Here is a 23,797-nt window from a genome sequence, read left to right as displayed (position 1 = left end):
AAATCAGATCATACAACAAAAAAAGTGTTAACTAAATATTTTTTAAAACATGCTTCAGAGATTTCAGTTAAATGGATAAATATTGCTTTACTATTTAATTTAATGCAGAAGCACTAACGTTTCTTACAGAAAGATATATTGTGTCCGGGAGGTGGCGCAGTGGCAAAGCCTTGGACCCTCAAGCATGAGGTCCCGAGTTCAATCCCCGGCAGCACATGTGACGTCTGGTTCTTTCTCTCTCCTGTCTTTCTCGTTAGTAAAAGAACGATTTATTAATGAGAGAGAAAAAAAAGGAAGAGAAAAGATGGTGTTTTTGTTCTGTATGTTTTCCAAACAAGGTTCTTGGCTACTGTTTGTCATTTCTTTCAGATTCCTATCAGCCTGTCAAACATAGGCTTTCTGCCGCTCTATGGTGGAGACCAGACCCAGAGGATCCTCGCTCTTTTCGCGCCCGAGGACTCACTCACAGGTCCCTTCTGCGCTTCGGTTTTGCAGTGGGAGGGCTCCCCGCCCCCTTCCCGAAATTCTGTAAAAAGACAGACAGATGCAGGAACGAATTAGCAGGGGCCACCCAGACTTGTCTGCGACTGACTGGGGCACAGCCTAACTGTCAGCTCGCAGCGGAACTCAGAACGGCAGCGAGAGCCGCGTGGCCGGGGGGGTCCCGCCGTGCCGGGAGGGGCGGCCCGGCCCCGGCAGCTGGGACAGACAGACAGACAGACAGACAGACCCACGTCCGGCCGGACGCTCACCGCCCCGTGTTCTGCCGTAGCCGTGGCGCTGTACCTCGCCGACCGGTGGTGGGCCGTTGACGACATCGTGAGGACGTCCGTCCCTTCCCGAGAGGGCCTCCAGCAGGTAACGGCGCCTGGGGGCGTCAGGGCTCCCCAGCCCGGCCAGGTGTCTGGCGGTGCGGGCTGACCGGGTAGCCCTGCCCGCGGAATGGCACTCTCACGAGGAAGCTGCCCTCCGAACGGGGGCGGCAGCTCGGGAAGGGCTTCCCCTGTCCGGCGGTAAAGACGCTGCTGCCTTGAGCTTTGCTTTCACTTCTGTACTTGCCACCGGGCTTCTTGCTGCGACCCCTGCCAGCACGACAGATGGAAACGGGGCAGGTGGAGAGAGGGAGAGGGGAAAGCCCACTCCCCAAGGCCCGCTTCACTGCCCTTGGGGTGCCCTCCCTGCAGGTGGGGAGCAGGGGACCGGACTTTTCCCCTTTTTATTTTTAATGGGGAGACTTGGAACGGGACGAGAAGGAGCTGAACGGTAGAGGTGGTCGGGGCCGCAGTTGAAGTTGGGGGCGGCTGCAAGCGAAAGCCACAGCGCCGACGGTGCTGCTGGCGGCTGCTCCCTTGGAAACACTGAGCCGCTTCTGCAGTTATGCCAGAAGACAGAACTCCAGGCGTCACACCTGCCTGTAGAAACACGCTGCCGTCGGGGCCAGGTGGTGGCGCACCTGGTTCAGTGCTCACATGACAGTGCGCGAGGACCTGGGTTCAAGCCCCGGCCCCCACCTGCAGGCAGTAAGCTTCACGAGTGGTGAAGCAGGGCTACATGTGTGTGTCTCTGTCTCTCTGTCTCCCCCTCTCCTCTCTATCCAGTAATACGTAGAGATTCAGAAATTATTTAAAAAGAAAAGAAATCTAGGGAGTCGGGTGGCAGCGCAGGTGGCGCAAAGTGCAAGGACCGGCATAAGGATCCCGGTTCGAGCCCCCGGCTCCCCACCTGCAGGGGAGTCGCTTCCCAGGCGGTGAAGCAGGTCTGCAGGTGTCTGTCTTTCTCTCCCCCTCTCTCTGTCTTCCCCTCCTCTCTCCATGTCTCTCTGTCCTATCTAACAATGACGACATCAATAACAACAACAATAATAACTTCTGCAACAATAAAAAAAAACAAAACGAGGGCAACGAAAGGAGAAATGAATGAATCAGAAATCCGCTGCCACGGCATGAAGTGTTAGTCTCCTGTCTCATGCTCAGGCGTCTTGCGCATCTGATGGGCATGTGCCGGCTTCTCGTGGGGGCCCTATCTCGGGTCCAGCGCTCTCTGCGTGACCGTCCCGTTGGCCACCGGAGACGGGTGCAGATAAGAACTTGTCCTGAGGCAGCAGGGGTGGGCACGACTGGGGTACCTCTGCGACCCGTGGCAAGAGATGAGACCAAAGACCACCCCAGGGGGGCCATGGCGGGGGATAACCCGTTTATTGAGCTGCAGAAGAGTCCTTACAGGGCGGTAGGGGGATGCAAAGGGCGGTAGGAGGGAGCGGTGTGTTTTTACCTTGTATGGTTAAAGCACCAGGAGGTTGAGAAAGGGGGGTGGGGGGTCCTTCCAGTAATCCTTAGGTGGGTGGTCTGGCTGGTTTGGGAAGAAGGAGGTGAGATTATCAGCAGGCACACGGGGAGAGATGGGGGCGTGTTTGTGTGGGCAGGGGGAATCGGGCCATATTCGAGACAGGGAAGTGTGGTGAGGGGGCTTCTAGTAAGCGGACCAGCTGGTTCGGGAACAAGCAAGTGAACTGTTGCCTTAGAGAATGTGGGCCCTGTGGGGTGGGGGAGTCTGACAGCGACAAAATCCTGGAGGCCGAGGCCCCCCCTGCTCGACCCCGGGTGGGGGAGACTGACGGGGCGGCTGTACCTCCAGGTGCCATGCTCACCCGCAGCCCCACAGTCCCCACGGGCACGAATCCAGTGTCTGAAGTGCCAGCCGTCCGTGTGGGAGAGGGGCCGGGGGAACAGCATCTCCTCGTGGCCCCTGTCGTGACCGTTGTGCCTGGTGTTGACTCTTTGCAGGTGAGGACTCTCGGGGAGAGAGTGGTCCTGTATGTTCTGAATCGAATAATCTATCGGAAACAGGAGATGGAGAGGAATGAGACCCCATTCCTGTGCCACGGCAGCACTGACTACGCTAAGATCCTGTGGGAGAAAGGAGAGGCCATCGGGTTCTACTCCGTCAAGCCGACAGGTGAGCCTCAGCCCGCACTGCACAGACGCGTCCATTTTGAGAACCCAACTGCATTCATACTCCCTGGAAATCGTCTTCAGAGTGTATCGGAGGGATTCTGGCATCATATTTCCCGGGAGTACTGACTCTCCCACCCTCTGTAAGTGAGGGTTGTCAGGCAGGTCTTAAAAATGTGCAAGACAAGACTAGGGGCCAGCAGACCCGGAACTGGGTAGGGTACCTGCTGTGCCGTGTGCCTGCAGCCATGGTTGGAGCCCCAGCACCGCATAGAGTGCACGGGGCCCTCGGGGAAGCTCCAGTGCATGATGTCTCGCCCTCTTTCTCTCTCTGAATGGAAGAACTAGCTCAGAAGTGGTGAATTTGTGTGTATTTAGCTCAGCCAACAAAACACACACACAGACACACACACACACACACACACACACACACACACACACACACACACACACACACACACACACACACACACACACACACACCGGTGCTGGCTTATTGTGGTGCTGGAGATTGAGCCTAGGATCTCAGAGCCTCAGGCATGGAAGTCTTTCACATAACCACTATGCTATCAACCTAGCTCTCTTCCCTTTATTCGAAGCTGGTTTACCTTGGGTCTTTCTGCCATCACTATTACTAGTCCTTTCAAAAGTCCCTGTCTCGAGGCCGGAAGATAGCCCAGTTGCTAGGAAAAAGATATCCAGCTGGTTCCGACCACGTGCCGGGTCCTGAGCTTTGAGCCCCCGCCCTGCATGGGACCACTTGTAGCACCAGGAAAAGCTTCATGGATGACGGACAGCTGTCGTGAATCTCCCCTCCCTTCTCTCCTTCCCGTCCCTCTCTAAAATAGCTCCGAGCTGGAGAAAGCATGTGTGTGGCAGAAGGCAGAACCCCCTGCTCAGTGTCTGTCCAGTGTGGACTCCAGTAGTAACGCTCTGTGGTGTGGTTCACTGCCCGGTCCCAGCCTCTTGCTACCGCCTGTTCTGAGGGCTGACTCACTCTGTGTCTGCAGACACGCTCCTGCCGCTTGCTGCCCCGCCAGCTCGTTCTTGCTTTAAGCTCTGGTTCTCACCTGCCGGGAGCAGCAGAATCAGATGTGCCCATCGATTTGTTTTTTTTTTTTTTTTTTTTAATTTATTTTTTATTTAAGAAAGGATTAATTAACAAAACCATAGGGTAGGAGGGGTACAACCCCACACAATTCCCACCGCCCAATCTCCATATCCCACCCCCTCCCCCGATAGCTTTCCCATTCTCCATCCCTCTGGGAGCATGGACCCAGGGTCATTGTGGGTTGCAGAAGGTAGAAGGTCTGGCTTCTGTAATTGCTTCCCCGCTGAACATGGGCGTTGACTGGTCGGTCCATACTCCCAGTCTGCCTCTCTCTTTCCCTAGTAGGATGGGTCTCTGGGGAAGTGGAGCTCCAGGACACATTGGTGGGGTCTTCAGTCCAGGGAAGTCTGGCCGGCATCCTGATGACACCTGGAACCTGGTGACTGAAAAGAGAGTTAACATACAAAGCCAAACAAATTGTTGAGCAATCATGGACCCAAAGCTTGGAAAAGTGGAGAGGAAGTATTAGGGAGGTACTCACTGCAAACTCTAGTATACTTCTGCTTTCTTACTTTGGTGCCATACTCCAAACTCAGTCAATTTCTGCTTTGCGTTTCTACTTCTTTTTTTTTTTTTTTTTTACATGCATATCATTCCCCAGATTCCCATTTAGCAATACAACCCCCACTATTTCATTCATTATTTTTCATGGACCTGTATTCTCCCCACCCACCCACCCACCCCAGAGTCTTTTACTTTGGTGTAATACTCCAATTCCATTTCAGGTTCGACTTGTGTTTTCTTTTCTAATCTTGTTTTTCAACTTCGGCCTGAGAGTGAGATCATCCCGTATTCATCCTTCTGTTTCTGACTTATTTCAATCAACATGATTTTTTCAAGGTCCATCCAAGATCGGCTGAAAACAGTGAAGTCACCATTTTTTACAGCTGAGTAGTATTCCATTGTGTATATATACCACAACTTGCTCAGCCACTCATCTGTTGTTGGACACCTGGGTTGCTTCCAGGTGTTGGCTATTACAAATTGTGCTGCCAAGAACATATGTGTACACAGATCTTTTTGGATGGATGTGTTGGGTTCCTTAGGATATATCCCCAGGAGGGGAATTGCAGGGTCATAGGGTAGGTCCATTTCTAGCCTTCTGAGAGTTCTCCAGACTGTTCTCCACAGAGGTTGGACCAATTGACATTCCCACCAGCAGTGCAGGAGGGTTCCTTTGACCCCACACCCTCTCCAGCATTTGCTGCTGTTACCTTTTCTGATGTGTGACATTCTCACAGGAGTAAGGTGATATCTCATTGTTGTCTTGATTTGCATTTCTCTGACAATCAGAGACTTGGAGCATTTTTTCATGTGTTTCTCGGCCTTTTGGATCTCTTCTGTGGTGAATATTCTGTCCAATTCCTCCCCCCATTTTTGGATGGGGTTATTTGTTGTCTTGTTGTTGAGTCTGGTAAGCTCTTTATATATGTTGGTTATTAAACTTTTTTTTTTTTAGTCATTGTTCTATTTCTTTTCTTAATTTTTATTATCTTTATTTTATCAGATAGAGACCACCATAAATCAAGAGGGAAGGGGGTGATAGAGAGGGAGAGAGACAGAGAGACACCTGCAGCCCTGCTTCACCACTTGCAAAGCTTTCCCCCTGCAGGTGGGGACCGGAGGCTTGAACCCGGGTCCTTGAGCACTGTAATGTGCGTGCTCAACCAGGTGCGCCACCATCCAGCCCCTCTACTTTTTTTTTTTCTGCTTTACCTTTTTTTTTTTTATTTATAAAGAGGAAACACTGACAAAACCATAGGATAAGAGGGGACAACTGAACACAGTTCCCACCACCAGAACTCCGTATTATTAAACTCTTATCTGATGTATGGCATGTAAAGATCTTCTCCCATTCTGTGAGGGGTCTCTTGATTTGGGTAGTGGTTTCTTTTGCTGTGAAGAAGCTTTTTAATTTGATGTAGTCCCATAGGTTTATACTTGCCTTAGTCTTCCTTGTAATTGGATTCGTTTCATTGAAAATGTCTTTAAAATTTATGCGGAAAAAAGTTCTTCCAATATTTTCCTCTAAGTATCTGATAGTTTCTGGTCTAACATCCAAGTCCTTGATCCACTTGGAATTTACTTTTGTATTTGGTGAAATACAGCTTCATTCTTCTGCATGTTTCAACCCATTGTTTCCAACACCATTTGTTGAAGAGACTCTGCTTTCCCCATGTAATAGTCTGGGCCCCTTTGTCAAAGATTAGATGTCCATAGGTGTGGGGCCTCATTTCTGGGCTCTCAATTCTATTCCACTGGTCAGTGTGTCTGTTCATGTTCCAGTACCAAGCAGTTTTGATGACAATGGCCCTATAATATAGTTTGAGATCTGGCAGTGTGATGCCTCCAGTTCTGTTCTTTTTTCTCAAGATTGTTTTGGCAATTCTAGGTCTTTTCTGGTTCCAGATAAACATTTGTAGCATTTTTTCTATTCTCCTAAAAAATGTGCTTGGGATCTTGATGGGGATAGCATTAAATTTGTAGATGGCTCTGGGTAATATATTCATTTTGATGATGTTAATTCTTCCAACCCATGAGCATGGAATATCTTTCCACTTCTTTGTGTCTTTTTCAATTTCTTTGAGTAGTGACTCATAATTTTCAGTATACAAGTCTTTCACTTCTTTGGTTAGGTTTATTCCTAGATATTTTATTGTTTTTGTTGCTATAGAAAAAGGAACTGATTTCTGGATTTCAATTTCTTCTAACTTAGTGTTTGCATAGAGGAATGCCACTGACTTTTGAATGTTAATTTTATAGCCTGACACATTACTGTATTGCCTGATGATTTCCAAAAGCTTCTTGCTAGATTCCTTAGGTTTTTCCATGTATACTATCATGTCATCTGCAAATAAGGAGAGTTTGACTTCTTCTCTTCCAATCTGTATGCCTTTAATTCCTTGCTCCTGCCTGATTGCTATGGCAAGAACTTCCAACACTATGTTGAATAGTAATGGTGATAGTGGGCAGCCCTGTCTAGTACCTGATCTGAGGGGAAATGCTTCCAGTTTTTCACCATTGAGTATGATGTTGGCTGTAGGTTTGCTATATATAGACTCCACTATCTTCAGGAATTTTCCATCTATTCCTATTTTTTGTAGTGTTTTGATCATAAAGGGATGTTGTATTTTGTCAAAGGCTTTCTCTGCATCTATTGATATGACCATGTGGTTTTTGGTCTTGCTTTTGTTGATGTGGTGGATCACATTGATTGATTTACGTATATTAAACCAACCTTGCATGCCTGGGATAAACCCCACTTGGTCATGATGAACAATTTTTTTGATATACTGCTGTATCCGGTTGGCTAGAATTTTGTTCAATATTTTCGCATCTATGTTCATCAGAGATATTGGTCTGTAGTTTTCTTTTTTGGTTGTGTCCCTGTCTGCTTTTGGTATCAGGGTGATGTTGACTTCATAGAAGCTGGCAGGGAGTATTCCAGTGTCTTCAATCTTCTGGAAGACTTTTAAAAGTAGAGGTATTAGTTCTTCTTTGAAAGTTTTGTAGAATTCATTTGTAAAACCATCTGGTCCAGGACTTTTATTTTTGGGAAGATTTTTGATAACTGTTTCAATTTCATTAGCTGTGATGGGCCTGTTCATGTTATCCACTTCCTCTTTACTTAGTTTTGGAAGTTGGTAGGTATCTAGGAAATCATTCATTTCTTCCAGGTTCTCTAACTTGGTGGCATATAGTTGTTCATAGAAGCCTCGCATGATATGTTGAATTTCTGCAGTGTCTGTTGTGATATCTCCTCTTTCATTTACTATCCGATTTATTTGGGTCTTCTCCCCTTTTTGTTTTGTGAGTCTGGCTAAAGGTTTGTCGATTTTGTTTACTCTTTCGAAGAACCAACATTTACTTTCATTGATCTTTTGTATGGTTTTCCTATTCTCAATGTTATTTATTTCTGCCCTAACTTTAGTAATTTCTGTCCTTCTGGTTGCTTTAGGGTTCCTTTGTTGTTCTTCTTCTAGGTCTTTAAGATGTGCAATCAGGCTGTTTATTTGTGCCTTTTCTTGTTTCCTAATGTGTGCTTGTATAGCTATGAACTTCCCTCTTAGGACTGCTTTAGCTGTGTCCCAAATATTTTGATAGCTTGTGTCTTCATTTTCATTGAACTCTCGAAACATTTTGATTTCTTCCTTGATTTCCTCTTTGACCCAGAAGTTGTTAAGAAGTGTACTGTTGAGCTTCCACATTTTGGCACTGTTACTAATCTTTTGTTGATTGTTAAGTGTTAGTTTAATTCCACTGTGGTCTGAGAAGATGCTTGGGATGATTTCAGTGCTCTTGAATTGGCTGATGCTGTCTTTGTGGCCTAACATATGGTCTATCCTTGAGAATGATCCATGTGGATTTGAGTAAAATGTGTATTCCAGTTTCTTGGGATGAATGACTCTGAAAATGTCCAATAGTTCTAGTTTATCTATCTCTTCATTTAGCTCCCTTATGTCTTTACTGATTTTCTTCCTGGATGATCTGTCAAGTTGAGATAGTGGGGTGTTGAAGTCCCCTACTATGATTGTGTTACTGTTAATATATTGCTGTAGCTCTTTCAGTAGAAGTTTGATGTATTTAGATGGCTTCTCATTGGGTGCATTGATATTAATAATTGTTAAGTCCTCTTGATTGACTGATCCTCTGAGCATTAAGTAGTGTCCATTCCTATCTTTTTTAATCTTATCTATTTTAAAGTCTATCATGTCAGATATGAGAATAGCTGTTCCTGCCCTTTTTTGTGGGCCATTGGCTTGTATGATAGTTTTCCATCCTTTCACTTTAAGTCTGTGTTTGTCTTGTTGCGTTAGGTGAGTTTCCTGTAGACAACATATTGTTGGGTTGTGTTTTCTGATCCATCTTCCTACTCTGTGTCTTTTAATAGGTGAATTCAGGCCATTCACATTTATTGATATCAAAGATTGAAGATATTTTAACGCCATTCTTGTAGAGTTTTAGAGTGTTTTGATATATGTTCTATTTGTGGTGGTCTGGTTGTTTATAGGAAACCTTTCAGAACTTCTTTCAAGGCAGGCTTGGTGATGGTTGCTTCCTTCAACTGTTGCTTGTCTGAGAAGGTTTTGATGCCTCCATCTAGTCTGAATGACAATCTAGCAGGATATAGTATTCTTGGCTGAAAGCCTTTCTCATTGAGCACTCGATAGATATCTTGCCATTCTCTTCTGGCCTGTAGTGTTTGTATGGAGAAGTCCGCTGCTAATCTTATGGGTTTTCCTTTGTAGGTGACTCTTTGTTTTTCTCTTGCAGCCTTGAGGATCCTTTCTTTATCCTTATTCCTTTCCAATCTAAGTATGACATGTCTTGGTGTCTTTAGGTCTGGGTTAATTCTGTTTGGGACCCTCTGGGCTTCTTGAATCTTTATGTCTTTGGTGTTGTCTAGACTAGAGAAATTTTCAGCTATTATGGCCTGGAGAACGCTTTCTTCCTCCCCTTCTCTTTCTTCCTCTGGTAAGCCAATAATGCGTATATTGTTTCTTTTGAAGTCATCCCATAGGACTCTGTTGTTGTTTTCAGCATCTCTTAATCTCTTTTTGAGATCTCTTACTTCTTTTTTAATTGTCTCTAATTCATCCTCAATCTTGCTAATTCTGTCTTCAGCCTCATTGATTCTATTCTCTCTGCCCTCTACTGCTTTCTGGAGTTCATCTATTTTGTTGCCCTGCTCTGATAACTGTTTTAGCTTGTTCAGCTAGTTGCCTTCTTAGCTCAGCAATTTCAGCTTTCAGCTCTCTAATAACCATGCGATTATTAGAATTTTCTTCCATATTCTCATTTGTTGTTCCTGCAGTTCTGATTACAATTTTTTCAAATTCTTTACTCACTCCTGTTATTATTTCCTTAGCTAATGTTTGGATGTTGAACTCGTTGTTTTGCACTTCGCCCTCTGGAGGACTTTTAGCTGGACTCTTGTCCTGGTTGAGTCTCCATTATTTTTTCTTGTTGTTTTAACCATTTTATATAAGTTAACAGTTTTTTCAATCCCTGAGTTGGAGTTCAGTGGTGTAAAAGCCTTTTTTTTTCCCCTGTAGGCTATGGTAGCCTGAGGGCTTTTAAACTATCAATAGGCTTCTTGGCTTAATCAATGACTCCTGACCAAGAGATAAAGCAGGGTGTGGCAGAGATAATCCAGTGGTTATGCAAAGAGACTTTCACAGCCCTTCAGCTATGCCACCGAGGTATAGGTCTTCTCCTGAGTTTCCCGGTTAGATCTCTGTGCCCTGGTGTCCCTCCCTGTTGCTGCTCCAGAATCTGAGGGTAGTAGCAATGGAGACTCAGAGTTGTACTTGGTGAGTCTCTGGGGAGTCCTTTCCTCCCTTCAGCTGTCCCCTTGTTGGTGGAGCAGACTGGAGGTGGTGTCTCCACTGACAAACTGTCGAATTGTTAGCAGTCACTTAATCTCTCCTTAGGCCCCTCTCTCCTCTCTGTCACCAGCCACGCGTGTTTGTACTCACAGGTGATTTACTGGGTTTCTGTGGTCATTCTAGTCCTGTCTTGTTTCGGTCCGGGTGGTCTCCTTTGGTATTCCTAGTTGATCCGGGAGAGGAGAGGAGAGGAGAGAAAGCGATCTGCTGCTCGTAGCTCCGCCTCCGGAAGTTCCGATATTTTTATTTTCATGACTATACAAGATAAGTATCTGCAGGGGAGTCTCCTTACAAGCGGTGAAGCAGGTCTGCAGGTGTCTCTCTTCCTCTCCCCCTTTCGTGCCCATCGATTTGAACCAATAACCATTTACTTGAATTGGAATTGATTTGATTTGAATCAGTAGTCACTTCATTCTTCTGAAAGTATTTTTCTTTGCAAAGAAAACTAGAACATATATTTTTGAAAATTATTAAATACACACTCTGAAGAAGTGACAAAAACATTCCATATATATATATATTAGCAAGAAACCTGGGAGTCGGGCAGTAGTGCAGCGGGTTAAGCGCAAGCCACACGAAGCGCAAGGACCGGCGTAAAGATCCCGGTTCGAGCCCCCGGCTCCCCACCCGCAGGGGAGTCGCTTCCCAGGCGGTGAAGCAGGTCTGCAGGCGTCTGTCTTTCTCTCCCCCTCTCTGTCTTCCCCTCCTCTCTCCATTTCTCTCTGTCCTATCCAACAATAACGACATCAATAACTACAACCATAAAACAACAAGGGCAACAAAAGGGAATAAGTAAATAAATTAATATTAAAACAAAAAGAACTCTGACTGTGCTCATGAGGAAAGACCGTCTGGGGGCAGGCAGGCAGCTCAGCGGGCTCTGTGCCCCCCTCACCTTGAGCTACTTGCTCTGAGCTCCCGCCCTCCCCGGGAAGCCGCGTGAGCATCAGGACGCGCCGTGGCGGCTGTCCTCTCTGTCTGGGGGCCGGAGGGCTGTCAGGGGAGAGGGTCCACCTAGGGCAGTGGGATCGGGCAGGCGCTCAGCCCCTGCAAGTCTCGGACAACAAAAAGCGAGGACTCTGGGTCGGAGAAAGACAGGTTGAAATTGAGAGCTAGTGCAGCTAGTGCGGACAGTTCTGTAAACTCAGAGCAGACACGTGAGTGACAAGCTCCCTCCACCTCCACTTTTTAGTGCTATTAGGGAGACAGTGACCTGCAAGGCAGCGGTCATGTGGACCCAGTTCTCCTCCTTGTGGGATGGGCGTCTGCACACCAGTCCCACCAGCTGCTTGAGTCCCCCACCAGCATAGAGCACAGGGTTCCAGATGGCCTCTCTCACTCTCACTGGTCAGGAAGAAACCCAAAGGACGTCTGTTCTAGGCAGAACAGTTGGGAGCATCTCTGAGAAGGCATATCGTCTCTCAGTAGAGATAGTTTTGCTTCTTTCTAGTCTGAGTGCCTTTTATTATTATTTTTATTGCCTAATTGCTCTGGCTTAAATGCATCTCCAATATGATGTTTAGAAACAGCGAGAGGAGGGAGTCGGGCGGGCACAGCGGGTTAAGCGCACGTGGCACAAAGCGCAAGGACCGGCATAAGGATCCAGGTTCGAGCCCCGGCTCCCCACCTGCAGGGGAGTCGTTTCACAGGCGGTGAAGCAGGTCTGCAGGTGTCTGTCTTTCTCTCCCCCTCTCTGTCTTCCCCTCCTCTCTCCATTTCTCTCTGTCCTATCTAATGATGCATCAATAACAATAACAATAAGAAACAAGGGCAACAAAAGGAAAAATAAATATTAAAAAAAAAAAGAAACAGCAAGAGGAGAGGGCCAAGCGGTGGCACACCTGGTCCCTCTCAGTCTCTTCCTCATCCCCTCTCAGTTTCTCTGTCTCTTTCTCTCTCACTCTCTTCCCCTCCCCTCTATTTCTCTCTGTCCCTATCCAATAATAAATAAAATAATAACAATAGAACAGCGACAGGAAATGCTCTTCTCTGGTTCCTGCCCTTAGGGGAAAGTCCCCAGCGGTCTGCCTTTAAGTGTGGTGTGCTCTGTAGTTCCCCTACACGGCAGGCTCCTTATCCGAGTGAAGAGACTCGTGTCTGTCCCATGACAGGTGTCAGGATTTGCCCAGCGTTTTTCTTTTCTGTCTGCTGGGCAGATGATGCAGTCCTCACTTCAGCCGACACGAGCTCTTAGATTCTAGATCTTGCCGTCACTCTCATGCCGTACAGCAGTTTAAGATGAGGGTCGCAGCATTTGCAGTCGTTGCGTTTCCGAGTGAGGCTGAGCAGAGGAAGCGTGAAGAGGGAGGAGGCAGCCGAAGGGAAGGGCTGAGGAACACTAAGGGAGCATTTACTGGGCCCTGCAGTGCTAGGCTTCATTTTGTTTTATTTGATAAATTTAATAAAACCACTTCCCAAGGTACCATGTTGTAGTTTTTACTTTGGTACTTGTGCTGTCTGTTGTATCTGAAGTAACTGGCAACATGAGAAGTTTTCCTTTCTTTTGTTTTTCAAGTCTTATTTTATTTATGATTGGATAGAAACAGAAATTGAGAAGGGAGGTGGAGATAGAGAAGGACAGAGACAGAGAAACACCTGCAGGCCTGCTCCACGACTCTTAAAAGTTTTCCCCCTGCAGGTGGGGGCCGGGGGGCTCGAACCTGGGTCCTTGCTCACTGTGACATGTGCTCCACCAGGTGTGCTACCACGCGGCCCCTAAAGGAAACATTTGTGTGGGGGGGAAAAAGAGCACAGTGCTATTTGTAGGATTTTCTTCTTAGAGTGAAATCTAAGGACTCTGAAGCTCGCACAAGAATAAAGTCTAATTCTTAGACTTTGTACTACGAGCGGTTGGCGGTCAGGGCTTTCTCTGCTCAGTGCTGCCTCATCCTTGGGCTATCACCACATGTCCTTTTAATTTTATAATCACTGCTTGTGATTCCTATGAGAGAGCTCTGACTGCAAGGCACTTAGAGAAACTGGCCTTGGGTGGCTGGGGGGTAGACAGCATCATGGTTCTGCAAAGAGACTCTCATGCCTGAAGCTCCAAAGTCCCAGGTTCAGTTCCCCACATCGCCATGAACCAGAGCTGAGCAGGGCTCTGGCAAAAGAGAGAGAGAGAGAGAGAGAGAGAGAGAGAGAGAGAGAAAGGAAGAGAGAAACCGGCATTGGTCACAGGAGCCGGATGGTGAGACCAGCCATCAGACTCACAGAAAAGTGAGTTTTCATATATTGAAGGTGTGAAGTCCGAGGCTTTGGTTTCTGTTGCGGACTGTCTGCCGCATGTCCTTGCACATCAGCGTTAGGATATTCCAGCAGCACACAAGCAGGCGGAGCGGAGTAGACGTGAAGCAAAAGGAGAACAGTGCGGACTAGCGGTTGGCTTGATGCCAGATGAGTGCACAGCCGGGAACCCCGCTCCAGAGCGGCAGCTCGTAAACTGCCGTCCGATACATCAGGGTCAGGAAAGGGCTCTCCTGGGTGAGTGAGGCTCTGGCTTCAAACCCCAGCACGACCCGGGAACACCAGCTCCAGGGAGCAGTGTCGCGATGCCTGTTTCTTCTCTCTCCTCTCTCTCATTCTCTCTTTCTAAAGCAGGGCCGGGGGCTGGGTGGTGGTGCACCCAGTTGAGCGCACAAGGACCCTGGTTCAAACCCCTGGTCCCCACCTGCAGGGGGAAAGCTTTGCAAGTGGTGAAGCAGGGCTGCCGGTGTCTCTCTCTGACCCCCTATGTCCTTCTCTGTTTCTCTCTGTCCTAACAGAGCTAGAAATAGACTTGAAAAAACAATAAACCAGGGCTGGGGAATGTCGAGCCAGTGTCTTCGCCAAGACAACTACAGCTTGTTTTCCTGACAGTACCAAGTGATACTTTTTAAGTTGGTTATTCTGTATTCCCCATGAATACTGTTACAAACATTCAAAGGGGCCCTGCTAGGAAGAAGGTTCCCCAAACCTGCTCTGAATTTCCGGCGTGGGAATCCCCAACCAGCTCTCACAGCAAGTCAGCTTGTGCCAGTAAGGAGAGACACATTTAATAAACTTGAGACTGTGTCCTGTCTAGCCTTCAACTTACAAGACATATATTGAAGTGTTTGCTAGCTAACCTGCTGTGCGTACTAAGCCATTTCGAAGACAAATGTTTCCAACTAGCCTCAGTTCCTAGTCTTTAAACAATAGGAGGTTTTCGATTTGTTGGCATCATTGACTAGACGAACACAAGGAGCTACATTTACTAGGAAGACGCAGAGGAAAAAGGTGAATGTTTAGGCACTAAGGTTGGAGTTAGACACTAGAGAGTCACCAAAACTCTTCAACTGAAACTTTGTTTTATTTATTTATTTTTTACCAGAGCCCTATTCATCTCTGGCTTATGGTGGTGCAGGGGATTGAACTTGGTACCTCAGAGCCTGAGGCATAAGAGTCTCTTTGCAGAACCATTATACTATCTCCCCCACCCTTAACCTGAAAAAAAAAATTTTAAGCTATTTTTATTTATTTATTTGATACAGAGAAATCAAGAGTAGAAGGAAATAGGGGAAGAGACAGATAGACACCTGCAGCCCTGCTTCACCACTCATGAAGCTTTTCCCTGCAGGTGGGGACCAGGGCCTTGAACCCGGGACCTCGTGCACTGTAATGTGTGCACTTAACCAGGTGCGCCACCGCCTGGCCCCCACCTGAAAAATTTATTTATTTATTTATTTATTTATTTATTAGATAGAGACAGCCAGAGATTGAGAGGGGAGGTGAATATAGAGAGGGAGAGAGACAGAGAGACACCTGCAGCCCTGCTCCACCACTCAAGAAGCTTCTTCCCTGCAGGTGGGGACCAGGGGTTTGAACCTGGGTCCTTGTGCACTGTAAATGTGTGCTCCATCAGGTGCGCCACCACCCGGCCCCTTAACCTGAAATGTAAATAGCTGGCGAGTTTTAAAGGTGTGTAAGCCTGCAGACAGAGATAGACATAGGCCAGTGTATCCTTCATGACACAGTAAGTTATTTGTTTTCTGTTAAACAATACTGTTGGCAGACACAACAAGCTCTTCTTAGCACTTGCACACATTATAATTAGTAGCGGCTGGGAAACATTTGATGGCATAGCGTGGGGGCATGGGCCAGAGAGCACAGCAGTCACGCAAAGGGACTGTCACGCCTGAGGCTCCAGGTTCAGTCCCACACACCACCACCAGCCAAAGCTGAATAATGTTCTGGTGAAAATAAATATCTGTAAAAAAAAAATAATAGCATGACATGTGTATATTTAGGGGCTGGGAGGTGCACCTGGTTTAGTGCACGCGTCACAGCGCATAAGTACTCAGGTTCAAACCCCTGGTCCCCACCTGCAAGGGGGTGGGGGGGGGACTCATGAGTGTTGAAGCAGTGTGACAGGCATCTCTCTCACTCCCCCTCTTTAAATTTACTGGGGGAAGCAAAAACCTGGAAGCAACCCAGGTGTCCAACAACAGATGAGTGGCTGAGCAAGTAGTAGTATATATACATAATGGAATACTACTCAGCTGTAAAAAATGGTGACTTCACCGTTTTCAGCCGATCTTGGATGGACCTTGAAAAAATCATGTTATGTGAAATAAGTCAGAAACAGAAGGATGAATATGGGATGATCTCACTCTCAGGCAGAAGTTGAAAAACAAGTTCAGAAACGAAAACACAAGTAGAACCTGAAATGGAATTGGCGTATCGCACCCAAGTAAAAGACTCTGGGGTGGGTGGGTGGGGAGAATACAGGTCCATGAAAGATGATGAATGACATAGTGGGGGTTGTATTGTTAAATGGGAATCTGGGGAATGTTATGCATGTACAAACTATTGTATTTACTGTTGAATGTAAAACATTAATTCCCCAATAAAGAAATAAATTAAAAAAAAATTACTGGGGGATTAATGGTTCACAGTCGACAGTAAACACAGTAGTTGGTACATGCGTACCATTTCCCAGTCTCCCACATAACAGTTCAGCCCCCACTAGGTCCTCCTCTGCCATCCTGTTCCAGGACCTGAACCCTCCCCCCACCCAGAGTCCTTGACTTTGGTGCAAGACACTGACTCTTGCTTCCTCTCTTATCTTTTCTTCCTTCTTAATTTCTGTCTCCATCCAAATTAAATAACAATAAATAATATATAAAAAACCATACATGTGTTTGACATAAAAATAAAATAGAAATCTCATGATCGAAATTAAGTGTCTATTTTTTTTTCCTTTTTTTTTTTTGTTGCCCTAGTTGTTGCAGCCTCGTTGCGGTTATTATTGCCATTGTTGACGTTGCTTTGTTGTTGGATAGGACAGAGAGAAATGGAGAGAGGAGGAGAAGACAGAGAAGGGAAGAGAGAGACAGACACCTGCAGACCTGCTTCACCGCCTGTGAAGCGACTCCCCTGCAGGTGGGGAGCCGGGGGCTCGAACCGGGATCCTTACGCCGGTCCCTGCGCTTTGCGCCACGTGCGCTTAACCCACTGCGCCACCGCCCGACTCCCGAAATTAAGTGTCTATTAAGATGTCGAATCTTTTCTGGATGTGGGGAGGTGTCAGTAAGTTTAGAGAGACTGAATTTGCTTGCATCCAGATGTGTGTGCTTATGGCCTTTTCACGAGAAGCCTCGTTGGTGTTTGTGGCTGCAGGAAGCACGTGCACCTCGTTCCTCACTCAGAGCTATCAGCTGCCCGTCCTGGACACGATGTTCATAAGGAAGAAACACCGCGGCCGGGACTTGGGGCTTCACATGCTGGAGGACTTTGTCGACTCCTTCACAGAAGATGCCCTCGGCCTGCGCTACCCCCTCTCCTCTCTCCTGTACACAGGTGAGTGAGTGGGTGAAGTTAGAAAAAAGAAGCCACACTCATCTCCTGTACACAGGTGAGTGAGTGGGTGAAGTTAGAAAAAAGAAGCCACACTCATCTCCTGTACACAGGTGAGTGAGTGGGTGAAGTTAGAAAAAAGAAGCCACACTCATCTCCTGTACACAGGTGAGTGAGTGGGTGAAGTTAGAAAAAAGAAGCCACACTCATCTCCTGTACACAGGTGAGTGAGTGGGTGAAGTTAGAAAAAAGAAGCCACACTCATCTCCGTGCCCCTTGTGACTTGTTCTTGCAGAATCTTGTAAATATGCACACATAAAACTGACAGCTTATTCACTAAAAATTTTTTTTAATATGTTTTCCCTTTTTGTTGCCCTTGTTGTTTTATTGTTGTTGTTATTGATGTCATCGTTGTTGTTGGATAGGACAGAGAGAAATGGAGAGAGGAGGGGAAGCGACTCCCCTGCAGGTGGGGAGCTGGGGGCTGGAACCGGGATCCTTATGCTGGTCCTTGTGCTTCATGTCATGTGCACTTAACCCACTGCACTACCACCCGATCCCTGATAACTCCTTTTTTAATTAAAAAAAAAAAAATTTATTAATTTATTCTCTTATGTTGCCCTTGTTGTTTTATTGTTGTAGTTATTGTTGTTAGTGATATCGTTGTTGTTGGATAGGACAGAGAGAAATGGAGAGAGGAGGGGAAGACAGAGAGGGGGAAAGAAAGACAGACACCTCCAGACCTGCTTCACCGCCTGTGAACCGACTCCCCTGCAGGTGGGGAGCCGGGGGCTCGAACAGGGATCCTTACGCTGGTCCTTGCGCTTTGCGCCACGTGCGCTTAACCCGCTGCGCCACCACCCGACTCCCTTTCTTTCTTTTATTCTTGAGCTTTCTAATGAATGAATTCTAGACTGTTGCACTCACTATTTTGCTGTGATGCGGTAGTCAGTGCGCCGTGTGCTAAGGCGTTGCATCACGTTAATTTCCCTTTTTGCAAAGTGAACTTTATTTTAATTGTTGATGTATAGAGAAATACATAAAATACATAGAGAGAGAGACACCTGCTGCCCTGCTTCACCGCTCATGAAGCTTTCCCCCTGCTGGTGGGGACCAGGGCCTTGAACCCGGGTCCTTGTGCCCTGCTACTCGTGCTCTTTACCTGTTCAGCCACTGCCCGTCCTTTCCACTTCCCTTTTCACCTGAGTAGCACAAGTCAGTCTGGTTATGTTTCCCGCAAAGAATTTGCACCTAGACGGCCAGTATCGGGGAACTCACAAGCTCTAGACAAAACTAAAGGTCTCAGAAGGCAGCCAGGAAAATTGAAGGTGCTAGGGAGACACAGAATACTGTCAGAACACCCACAGCATCCCAAAACCCGCCGCTAGGAACCAGAGCTGGCAGGGGAGAGAGCTTCAAACAGCCCTCCTCGTGCGCTAGTCTCTCCAAAGCGCTGAGATTAGATGCCCGTGTATGCCGGGTTCTTTCTGGGAGGTTTGTTCTTGGCCATATGTGCCTGTTTTTGCTCTAGTGACATGCTGTTTTACTCATTGCTTTGGAAGGGCGGAGGGAAGGCAGCACACTGGTTATGCAAAAGACTTTCATGCTTGAGGCTCCAAAGTCCAGGTTCAATCCCCCCACACTGCCATCAGCCAGAGCTGAGCAGTGCTTTGGTAAAATAATAAGAATACTAATTAAGAAATGAATAAGTGATTGCTTTGGAGAACAGAGGGTAATCAGGGAGTGTGACATAAAAGCAAGAGTAAATCCATCAAATAACACTGGCCTGCAAGGTTCACTAGGAGATTTATTGCTTGTTCATGCCAACACTTTATTATTGTTATTATTATTATTATTATTTGAATTTATTTATGAGGAAGATAGGAGGAGAGAGAGAGAGAGCCAGACACCACTCTGGTACATGTGCTGCCGGGGATTGACCTCGGGACCTTGGGACCTCATGCTTGAGAATCCAGTGCTTTAACCACTGCGCCACATCCCGGACCACTTTTAAAAAAATTTTTATTTTTAGTGAAAGAGGGATACAGAGAGAAAGATGCATACACAGAGAACTACCAGAGCCCTGCTCAGCTCTGGCTTTTTAATTTATTTTTATTTTTTTTTTTATTTCTTTATTGGGGAATTAATGTTCTACATTCAGCAGTAAATACAATAGTTTGTACGTGCAAACATTTCCCAGTTTCCCATATAACAATACAACCCCCACTAGGTCCTCTGTCATCCTTCTTGGATCTGTACTCTCCCCACCCACCTTGTACTTTGGTGCAATACCAGCTCTGGCTTATGGTGGAGCTGGGGACTGAACCTGGGTCTTTGGAGCCTCGGGCTTGAAGAAAGTCTTGCATAACCATTAGGCTGCCTCCCCAGCCCCATGCCAGTACTTTACTTTGAGGTTCTAGTAAGAAGTTTCATCCATAGATGAAGACGCCCTCATGCACATTTCCTTTTCTTACTGAGAGGGAGAGGGAGAAAGAACCCCAGGCCCCCACTCCGCCCACCACGGTATTCGGCTCTGGGAATTGGGCCCGCGCCCTGAGATGTTCTTGCAAGGCTCCCTTGCGAGAGGCCATCTCCCGGGCCCCCAATTTTCTGCTCTTGTGTTGCCTTGATGTTCTGGTCTCAGGATCCTGTTAGCATCAGTTAAGTGAGCCCGGACCACTTCCATCTCTTCGCTGTGTTTTCCAAAAATCATCGACAACTGTGTGTGTGATTGTTAGAAACTTGTTAACGTGTTTTCCAGCTTGCAAACAATATTTCGACAAATATCCTGGAGACCACGAACTGCTTTGGGAAGTTGAAGGTGTCGGGCACTGGTGCCAGCGCGTACCAGTCAGCAGAGCACTACAGAGAGAAACACTTCGAATCGCAAGTAAGAACGTTTTCAGTTTTAACACAGATCTGTCCGTACGTACAGTCAGCTGGGTTTCAGGATGGGTGCGTCTGCTTTTCCAGAGTAGCGGTGCATGTAGGGTGGCATTTCTAGCTCCAGACTTTTGTTTTGTATTGACAGGTGAGTCATTAATATAATCAGGGGAATGGGAGCAGCCCTATAGAAAGTGCATTGGGGGACCCAGTGGTTGAGCACCCAGTTAATCGCACAAAGTACTAAGTGCAAAGACCTGAGTGAGGACCTGGGTACGCGCTCCCGGCTCCCCACCTGCAGGAGGAAGTTTTGCAAGCAGTGAAGCAGGTCTGCAGGTGTCTGTCTTTCTCTCTTCCCCCTTCTCTCAATTTCTCTCTGTCCTATCTAGTAAAGGAAAAAATGGCCGCCCGGAGCAGTGGATTCGTAGTGTCGGCACTGAGCCCCAGTGATAACCCTGGAGGCAAAAACAAACAAACAACCCGAGAAAGTGCATTGGAATTGGTGGCTAAGAAATAAACAGCATAGAGTAGACTTCAGGGACTGAAAGGCGTCCTCAGTCTCATACATCTTTCTGCAGAGATGCGGCACACAGTCCGCTAACACTCGCCACTGCACGGCTTTACTGTAAGCGCTTGGCCAGCGAGAAGCCCCTGCTAGGTGTCCAGCACCTGTCTGTCTGTCTGGGATGCTCTCTAGGGCTTTTTTTTTCCCTCCAGGGTTATTGCTGGGCTCGGTGCCTGCACCATGGATCCACCGCTCCTGGAGGCCATTTCCCCCCCTTTTTGTTGCCCTAGTTGTTGCAGCCTCGTTGCGGTTATTATTGCCATTGTTGACGTTGCTTTGTTGTTGGATAGGACAGAGAGAAATGGAGAGAGGAGGGGAAGACAGGGAGAGGGGGGAGAGAGAAAGATAGACACCTGCAGACCTGCTTCACTGCCCGTGAAGCGACTCCCCTGCAGGTGGGGAGCCGGGGGCTCGAACCGGGATCCTGACGCCGGTCCCTGCGCTTTGTGCCACGTGCGCTTAACCCACTGCGCCACCGCCCGACTGTCTCTAGGGCTTTTATGAAGATGAATTTTGTGTTACCATTAGAACCAAATGCTGGCGAGGTTAAGATCTTTCTTAAATTCTCTAACACAGCCGCAGTTTCTCAGAATGATGCCAGAAAGCCCATGTGTGGAGAATATGGCCTTGTGCCCGTCCCAGACTGTGAAGCCAGGAGCGAAGACGGCCAGCCCAGTGAGACGCAGCTGACGGTGGGTGCAGCGTATGCTTCTCGTAGGGAGTGAGGGTTTTCTCCTGCCTCCTTAGAATTCGTTCAAGCACATTTAAAATAGCTATTTTAATGCATTATTAAATATTCAAAGCATGTCTCATTTTTAGAGATATGTATTTATTAACAGAGCACTGGTCAACTCTGGTTTATGGTGATGAGGGGGATTGAACCTGGGACTTTGGAGCCTTAGACACAAGAAGACTTAATTTATAAATGTTATAATTCATTCAAAAAAAAAATGTGTTTACTCTCTACTGTGGTAGTTTTGTGTGTGTGTGTGTGTGTGTCTGTGAAATGGTCATTTCAGATTTATTTCATTGAACAAAATGTAATGTACATATTTATTTCATTGAACAAAATGTAATGTACATATTTATAGTATTGTATGCTAATTAAAGGTAAGCTAGAAGACACAGAAAATAAGAGAGAAGTGGACCTGTAGCCCTACTGCCCCAAATAAAGCGACTATTTACATTTTTGTAAATATTCATTGAATAAGCATGCTTCTGCCATGTTTTAATTTCATTGTGTCCTTTTTTTTTTTTTTTGCCTCCAGGGTTATTGCTGGGGCTCAGTGCCTCCACCATGAACCCACTGCTCCTGGAGGCCGTTGTTTCCCCCTTTTATTGCCCTTGTTGTGGTTATTACTATTATTGTTAATGTTGTTTGCTGTTGGATAGGACAGAGAGAAATGGAGAGAGGAGGGGAAGACAGAGAGGGGAAGAGAAAGACAGACACCTGCAGACCTGCTTCACCACCTGTAAAGCGACTCCCCTGCAGGTGGGGAGCCGGGGGCTCGAACCGGGATCCTTAAGCCGGTCCTTGCACTTTGCACCGCGTGCGCTTTACCCACTGCGCCACCGCCCGACCCCCCCCCCTTTATTTAAGACATTAGTTGATGAGAGAGATAGGGAAAAGAGAGAGAACCAGAGCATCACTCTGACACACGTGACACTGGCAGTGTGACACGTGGGACATTCTGCTTGAGAATCCAGTGCTGCTCTACCCATTGTACCGCTTCAGGGCAACTCCTGGTCGCTTCTGGTCGCTCTTCCCCTTTAATATAGCTTTGTGAGCGTGTTCCCGGCGTCAGTGTTTTAACCTGTAATCACTGGTTGGAAGTCTGTTATCTATATGTATAGATGCCAGCACCTATTTCCTTAACTGCACTTTGGTTCGTAGCAAAGGGCTGGCACAGTCTGATGTGAAAACGTGACGGTCAGTCAGGACGGGAGGGCTTTCAGGACGTGTGGCTGAGCTGCGGTAGCAGCGAGGAGGCCACTGGGATTAGTTCATGTTAAAGATGGCAGAGGCTTGAACTGGAGCAGCGGTAATGCAAAGGATGGGGCCGGATTAAAAGGCCCTCAGAGCCCAAGCTGATAGGATTTGTAGTTTATTGAATGGGGAATGATACTAACCATGCCTCACAGCTTTCTGGCTAGAATTAGTGACTTGATGTTTATTGGCATTAATATAAGAGCTTTGAAAAAGCTTTATATCAGGATTACAGTTAGAAAACAAATAGTTGTTGAAATGGTCAGTGTGGATAAACTCACAGAGAACATGTGGGCTGAAGACAGAGTGCTGTGAGCTCTGCTGTCTGCTGCGGACATAGGCCTAGGGAAGTCAGGCTCACAGTGGACTGGAGCGGCGGTCTAGCCTTTTTCTTGTTTTAATGAGTCTTCTTAATGGCAAAGAGGACTCTCTGAAAAGACATTTCAAAATACTGTCAATGAAGAAGATTCATAGTGTGTGTGTGGGGGGGGGGGAGCTAAAACCTTGGGTTTTAATCTACATTTCTATTTTAGATTGATTCTCTAAAAGATACCTTTGCAAGTCCTTCTGAAGGTAAGGAATTCCTCTCATCTAACAACACGAGACATTTAGAATTAGGAAAGAGGACGTGTGTCTTAAAGTAACGGAAGGTTTCTTGAACTGTAAACTCTAGATTCAGGTTTTAGTGCCACCTTTATTTACCCCTTTACCACTGATTCTGCCACAAGAGAACAAGAAGCTACTGCTATAGCTCTCTTTTCTGGAGATATATGTTTTACTGTAAAAAAAGACAGTGATGGTTACCTTGTTTAGTTTCCAAGATTATTAAAACATGAGGTAAGTGAAGCTCAAAGTAACACGACACTTGTTAGGAATCAGTGAATTTTGACAGTTACCTCAAAAGATAGAAAAGAACTGACAGTGTTTCTCAGCTTGACAAGTACGGGATGCGGGGAGTCTGTAGTGCTGGGAATACAGGCAGAGCAGCAGAGCGCTTGAGTCTCTGCTGCTTTATCAGGCTGTCCGTCCTTCAGAGAATTCACGGCACTTCTGCTGTTGCTCCTCAGGTCAGGTTAAGGCACCGGTTTCAACTCGTGG

The 23,797-nt window shown here is 46.8% G+C and overlaps 2 protein-coding genes across 2 annotated transcripts in view; one reads left to right on the top strand and one right to left on the bottom strand.

Moving 5' to 3' along the window:
- The window catches only part of NSA2 (NSA2 ribosome biogenesis factor), a 116,436-nt gene that overhangs the window by 76,181 nt on the left and 16,458 nt on the right, over positions 1–23,797 (bottom strand). The gene's annotated exons all lie outside the window — the stretch shown is intronic.
- The window catches only part of FAM169A (family with sequence similarity 169 member A), a 29,200-nt gene that overhangs the window by 236 nt on the left and 5,167 nt on the right, over positions 1–23,797 (top strand). The window contains 8 exon segments of the mRNA XM_060200826.1: positions 370–469; positions 773–858; positions 2,784–2,955; positions 17,088–17,267; positions 20,026–20,154; positions 21,289–21,404; positions 23,233–23,272; positions 23,767–23,793. Of these exon segments, the coding sequence (XP_060056809.1) occupies positions 370–469; positions 773–858; positions 2,784–2,955; positions 17,088–17,267; positions 20,026–20,154; positions 21,289–21,404; positions 23,233–23,272; positions 23,767–23,793 (850 nt within the window).

This window comes from Erinaceus europaeus, chromosome 11 (assembly GCF_950295315.1).
Source record: "Erinaceus europaeus chromosome 11, mEriEur2.1, whole genome shotgun sequence".
NCBI lineage: Eukaryota > Metazoa > Chordata > Mammalia > Eulipotyphla > Erinaceidae > Erinaceus > Erinaceus europaeus.
The sequence above is the reverse complement of the archived record's forward strand: the minus strand, read 5'-3'. Positions and strand labels throughout refer to the sequence as shown.